The sequence below is a fragment of the Vigna radiata genome, chromosome 7 (assembly GCF_000741045.1).
Source record: "Vigna radiata var. radiata cultivar VC1973A chromosome 7, Vradiata_ver6, whole genome shotgun sequence".
NCBI lineage: Eukaryota > Viridiplantae > Streptophyta > Magnoliopsida > Fabales > Fabaceae > Vigna > Vigna radiata.
The window spans coordinates 51,352,018-51,359,260 of record NC_028357.1 but is presented as its reverse complement, the minus strand read 5'-3'; the positions used below and the strand labels follow the sequence as shown (position 1 = coordinate 51,359,260).

At 33.6% G+C, this 7,243-nt stretch overlaps 1 protein-coding gene across 1 annotated transcript; it reads left to right on the top strand.

The window, feature by feature from the left end:
- Nucleotides 1–353: 353 nt before the first annotated feature.
- Nucleotides 354–4,239, top strand: LOC106766803 (pectinesterase). The gene is made up of 3 exons (XM_014651565.2): nucleotides 354–1,294; nucleotides 1,997–2,470; nucleotides 3,592–4,239. Exons 1-3 carry the CDS (start codon nucleotides 415–417, stop codon nucleotides 3,804–3,806), a joined length of 1,569 nt encoding a protein of 522 aa, XP_014507051.1. The 5' UTR covers nucleotides 354–414; the 3' UTR covers nucleotides 3,807–4,239.
- Nucleotides 4,240–7,243: the final 3,004 nt, after the last annotated feature.

Genomic DNA, 7,243 nt, shown 5'->3' with positions numbered 1-7,243 from the left:
GTTTCAAAAGTCCGAAAAAGTGAATTTACGTGGCAGAAAAATTGCATCACGCACTAAGTTGATTAAACTTGTGGCTTATCTTGGTCGCTTCAACTAATGTTATAGCACAGGTTTCTTTCCCTTAATTTAATTTGACTAATTTGTAACGCAATAACACTATCACGTAAACATCATGCATGCCCCCCCAAATGACATGTCCATGCACTTTTCAAATGGAAAACCCTAATGTGTGGGTTCCTCATGCACTTTTATACCCACATATATGTATACCAGCATGGCCTACCAATGCCAAGTTCGAGGCTATATATACCACCTTTCCCTTGCACTTTTCATTCACAAACATTTCTAAGAAAATCCTCTCTTTCCTAGAAACCTCACCGATTCAAAAGCCATTTTGATCATTGCATTTTCCATATGGAAAAGCTCTTTTTCAACTGTTTCATTGGATGCTGTCTTCTTTTTTCTCTCTTGCCTGTGCATGGCAAACCATTGTCATGCAATGAAACACCCTACCCACATGTGTGCAAACATTACGTTGACACTACCAACACATTATCAACCCTAGATGCTCCGTCCTCTTCCTTCCACGATGTGGCCCTTAAGGTCACCGTGGATCAAGCCATGGAGGTTTATAAACTTGTCTCAAACATGGACCTAAATAATTTCAAGGACAAGCGAGCCAAGTCGGCTTGGGAAGATTGTTTGGAGCTCTATGAGGACACACTTTATCAACTCAAACGCTCAGCGAACTCGAACAATCTAAATGACAGGTTGACTTGGCAAAGTGCATCCATTGCCAATCACCAAACATGCCAAAATGGTTTCACTGAACTCAACGTTCCCTCTCACCTAAACTACTTCCCCAACATGTTAAGCAATTTCTCCAAACTGCTTAGCAATTCCTTGTCCCTTAGCAAGGCTATGACTTTGACATCATTGTCATCGACTAAACAAAATGGTGGGCGAAAGTTGCTTTCCGATGGCTTCCCCTCTTGGATCTCACGTTCAGACAGAAGGCTTCTTCAGGAAACAACATCAAAAGCTGATGTTGTGGTGGCACAGGATGGCAGTGGGAACTATAAAACCATCTCAGAGGGTGTGGCTGCAGCTTCTAAGCTCAGTGGGAAAGGGCGTGTTGTGGTGCACGTCAAAGCTGGTGTTTACAAAGAGAATATTGATATCTCGAGAACTGTGAAAAACTTGATGATCGTCGGAGATGGCATGGGTGCTACTATTGTTACTGGTAGTAAAAACGCGCAAGATGGTTCCACTACTTTTCGTTCTGCTACTTTTGGTAAGTTCATCCTCGACTCTTGTATTCATATAAACCATGCATTCACATATATATGTTTGTGTATATATATATTAGAAAAACCTCGTGTATTTTATAAACCATGCATGGGTCTAGAACTACATATAAACAAAACCTAAATGAAAATTTTCCATCCAACCTAGCTCAAAAATTAAACAATGGCATTTGAATGACTAAAAGGCACCTACTCAGGATCATTGTTTAGTTTTTCTCTATTTTGATCAGAACATGTAAAATATGATAATACTGATAAAAAAATGTAAAAATAATAATTTAAATTTCTTTTCACTCTTATGAAAATTAAACCCTATTTCACCTGGGCCCGTCGGAACAGGGACATGAAAAGTACTCATTTCCGTACAACTTAGTGTTACGGACTATCATAATCAAAACTTCTTGTCATTTTACTTATGAAGAAATTTAAAGAAAAAACAATCTAAACTTTTCATTTTCCAAACAGTGAAAGTAACCTACAGGCTGGAATCAACCATAATAAACTCTGATATTATTATTATTATTTCAAAAGTGACACAAACAAAAATATTTTCACTTTAACTCGGTGAAAATATCTCTCCATGATAAAGACAAAAGAAAATAAAAAGCTTTTTTTTTATTTTATTTTGCATCTTTAACTTTTATGCGTACTCACTAGTAAAAAGTTAAAACCGTTGATGATTATTGCAGCGGTTTCTGGAGACGGCTTCATTGCTCGGGACATCACCTTCGAAAATACCGCCGGACCGCAAAAGCACCAAGCGGTGGCTCTCCGTTCCGGATCCGACCACTCGGTATTTTATCGGTGCAGCTTTAAGGGGTACCAAGACACCTTATACGTGTACGCCAACCGCCAATTCTACCGTGACTGTGACATATACGGAACCTTAGACTTCATTTTCGGTGACGCCGTGTCGGTGCTTCAAAACTGCAACATCTACGTGAGGAAGCCGATGAGCAACCAGCAGAACACGGTTACAGCACAAGGAAGAACCGACCCTAATGAGAACACAGGCATCATCATCCATAACTGTCTCATCACCGCAGCTGGGGACCTGAAAGCGGTGCAGGGCTCTTTTAAAACCTATCTGGGTCGCCCCTGGCAAAAGTACTCAAGGACTGTGATCATGAAGAGTGCCCTTGATGGCTTGATTAACCCCGCAGGTTCACCATTTTTCTTCATACTCTATAACTGCATCAATATTCCATAATACATAAGGGTTATATCTCAAGTAAAAATGAAGTTACAAAACTCTATATAACAATTTCCTTATCTTTTTAAAGATGGTTTACTCATATCATTTGATAGAGTTATTTAGGTTTATTTTTACTTTGATATAAGATAGAAAAATCTAAACAATAGAGAGAGACATGAGATAAGGGTTACTCGTTGGGTAAGGCCCACATCCCGTGTCCTTTATTACTTTCTTTTGCACAAATTAGATTAGACGGTCAAGTTAGAAACTTTCATATTCTCCGATGATAGACCGTACGATGAGAGAGAAAGACTAGGGTTAAAGTGGGACTCTTTATCTTTCTTCATCATGCAAGTACAATTGCTAGAAGGGAAAAAAAAAAAAAACTATAGTGGACACTAATAATTATGTTTTGACTCCTTGCTACCACTTGATAATTGGTAAGAGAGAATTTTTTTATGGTAAAAGTGTATGACAATAAGTTTTAAGTGAAAAGGAAGTTCTCTAAGTATTTTTAATTAAAAAAATGGAGTTATAAAATGATTTTAGGTGTACACAGCAAAGTAAGAGAACGTATATATAAAAATAATTTAGGTATGATACAATAGAATAAAAAGAGAGAAAAATAACAAGAATTAATAAAATATATAACTATTCACACTCTTCTTAGCAAGATGGGGATGTTCAAAAGGATATATAATAACTCTCTACAGGAGTCTGCGTGCCCTTTGGTGGTGTCTGGGGACAGAGAGAAAAAGAGAAAGAAATAATTAAAAGATAAGAAAAACTAAACTTACCCTAAAAATAACTTTTATCATATTGAACGGGTATAATTATTATTTATTTGACAACTTACACATTTTAGACCTGTTTAATTTTAAAATCAATTTTAAGATTTTAAAATAATATTTAATATTTAAATAAAAATAATAAAAATTTGTATAATTTTTTGTAATTAAAATAAATAAAAATAAAGATTTCTGAAACTAATATCTAAAAATAGAAAAAAAAATATAACATGAGTAACTGTTATAACTGGATTATATTTACGTACTTACGGTTGGAGTGAAACTGGTGTTGTTTCTACAGGTTGGTCTGAGTGGAGCGGAAACTTTGCACTGAGCACTCTATATTACGGTGAACATGCGAACACTGGAGCAGGTGCCGGCACCGGAGGGAGGGTGAAGTGGGGAGGGTTTCGTGTGCTCTCCAGCGCTGAGGCTGTGAAGTTCACCGTCGGAGAATTCTTGGCCGGGGGATCGTGGATTCCTGGGAGTGGCGTGCCCTTTGACGCGGGTTTATGAAAAAGGAAAACTGAAACGATGTGTTTTGTTGTGTTGTCCTGTGTTGTGCTGTGCTGTGTGGTCAGTGTGGTGGGTGAAGTGGGGAGGACTTGGGCGGTGTTGTTTCCAAATTGGGACATAACAACTTCCTTAAAGAAAGGAAAACTAAATTGTCATGTAGGTTCTGTGTTGGGCTCTTCCTTGTACAGAGGGTACACAAAATGCTGTACTTCAGGTTGTGGGTTTCGTCTTCCCTTGCCTTAAGGACACTCTGTTCCTTTTGTCGACAGAACTTCAAGGAAGCATCGATCCAACCATGATGATACTTGAAAGATAGATAGATACGAATATTCAATATTCTGTACTTCTTTTTTCTGACGTGAAGATAATCCTGTATATATTATATATATGTGAATAATTGTAGTGGAATGTCACCCATCTGTGTTCATTTGCATAAGTGTATAAAAGTTTCTGATTCAAGTTTTTCTATCTTGTACTATACCTTCATAAATATTGAACATCATTCTTCTTCAGGTCCACTTTATATTTTTATTTCTTTATTTCTCCCGATTAATTATATCATTATTTTTTTGGTTGTACAAAAAAAGTATATATAGGAAACATACAAAAATGATTTTTCCATCTTAAAATATTTGTTTCTCTTTTCCATAAACACCCTTTTAGTCTCTAAGTAGATTAAAATGGATTAAGAAGTCATTCTAAATGTATACTTTTCAAAACGAAAGTCATTTGTGCCAAATAACACCATTGATAATTATAATCCATGTTATATAGGACCCACAAACCAGTGGCGAGAAATTTAGGGCATGAAATTGAAAATTAGAAGAAAAAAATATCTAAACCGACATGGAGAAATTTAAAAGATAAAGACCCTGCCATTAATCCTTGCTTATTTCTGCTAATCTTAAATCGTAGAGACGTATATGATAACAAGGAAAAGTAAACTATAAAAGGAAATACAACTATATATACATACATGAAGCTCATAGCCGCAAATTATAATTGAATTTGTATTACCTTAAACGGTTGTAATTAATGTTTCATTATCCTGACCAGCTGTGTATTCAGGTAACTAAATACGTTCCTTGAGTTCTCTTATTTTCTGTTAAGCTATTTAATCATATGAACTAAAAGAAAGGGTGTTTGTATGTGTGTGATAAAATGCATACTGCATGAAATTAAACAAGCATTTATAATAGTATAAGCACATCGCAAATTAATGATACGTAATTGTAGTATAAGTTGTCGTTTTCTAGTTAAGATGATAATTGATTAAGGAAACTAGGTCACATGGAAAGTTAAACAACGTTAGGTTGTGGTCCTCTTTTGATGTTAACCTTCTAAGTATGGATTGTGATAGCTATCAAATAGAATTACAGAAAAACCAAATGGTTTTGCTCTGAAAATACAAGTCATGATATGTCTGGTCTTCTTCTTCTGCATTTTTTCCTGTTTAGCCGCCAGCAACAAGTTGTAATTAGCATATTCTTCTGTGAAAAATTAATACGATTATCGTGGAAAAGCAAAAGAAAATGAAGTATGATAAGATGTTTAAGACTTAAAAGGCTTGTGTATTACTGGTCCACCCATCATTTCTAATAGCTGTCTTTTGGTGCCTTTATCTTTAATAAACTACAGGGATTTAAAATTTCCAATGATGTTGAACAAAACCAGGGAAATGATTGGAGGAAAAAAAAAATACAGATTAAAAACTTAACTTAAAAATAAAACTATAAGTAAGTGTCGATATTGTTATATTAATTTCTGTACTGTCTTTTTCATATATAGTTACCGTCAATTTTGCAACACTTGTATGCGACAAAATATATAAAATGTAAAATAAACTAAACCATCACAAATTATTAAAATATTTATTACTCTGATTTTTCAAAACAAAAACTATTAATTTGAACTATTTTACGTTTTTATTTACATAAATAGTTATGATAAAAATTACTTTCAGATTTTCTTATATATTTCCATTTAACACTGTCATTTTCTTATATATTTCCATTTAACAACCATAAATAGTATTATTTTATTTTATAATTTTATTTATATTTATTTTGTTAGTAAAGGGCAAAATCATAAACAATCCCCAGAAAAGAAAAATTAATAAATCAAGATTGAAAATTTTCAGTGTGAAGAGTAGTGGGGGTCATAGCTTACGAAGGGCCCAGGCCTAGCCCAGGCCCAGGACCAAGACCATGCATTAAATCAAAACTATATGGATATTTTTTACACGAATGTATTGGTAAGTCAAATACGGAACCTGTCATGATGATCACATTCTGAAAGGTAACGACGGATAATGATACCTTGTCCATAGATAGATGATAGATAATTTATTAAAAAAAAATACTTTGTACAGTGCATTTTTCCATAAACCTTAGAATGTCCTGATTGAAAACTCTTGAAGAAAGCAGTGACCTTTTATATGGGTGGAATTATAGTCAACATATATATTCACAATTGTAATTATAAAATAGAACTTATTAATATTATTATAATGTCTCAATTTTATAATTTATTAGGATTAGACGTGCAACACTGCCTGTAAGGGCTAAGTGATTAAGAGATTTGAATCTCATTAATTGAAATAATTAAAAGATTGGTATGATTAACAAGAGTTTGAGAAGTAGATATACTAGAAATCTCTTCAAATAATAGTGTGTGAAACAAAGTTTGGATAGTAGGGCCAGATTGTCTCTACCAACCGATCATTGGTTTGAAAAACAACATTTATATATGTCATTAGTCACACTGTCAACTTAATAGCACAAATTCCAATCCTTCCACTAAGCTTAACATCATAAATTCAATCGTTGCCCCAACCATACTTCATTTTACCAATATTTTTTTATATAAGCCAACCAAAAAGTAAAAACACATTTTTCTTTTTCAAAGAAAACGTTATTTCTGGCAAAAAAAAAATGTGAGGGGATGTTTTGTTCTGCTATTATTATTAATATAAACACATTTGATAGCGAATAGCAGCAGTAAGAGAAAGGTATCAATTTTCGAAACCTGTTCCTAGAATAAAGGTATCTTGTCGATATAATTACAAGTAGATATAATTACAAGTAATACTACTATTACACGCCTATGTGACATAACAAAATATTAATAATTTTTTAAATTGTATAATTTGATTGATTGAAAAAGTTGATCAATAAAACTCACTTTGTGTCACTTGAATGTTAAAGTAAAAATGTATATCAAAGTATAATTATTTTAATTATAAATATATCTAGGGAATGAAAATATTGAAAATTCAACTCCTCTTTCTAAAGCATAATAAAAAGATGATCATCGTGCTGTTCCTTTTCAAATATTCTTACTTGTCTGTAAAATCTTCTCACAACAAATAATACATATATCAATGGATAGTTCTTTCTTTCAGATGGATGTTTTCAAGCTTTTCATATTATAATTAT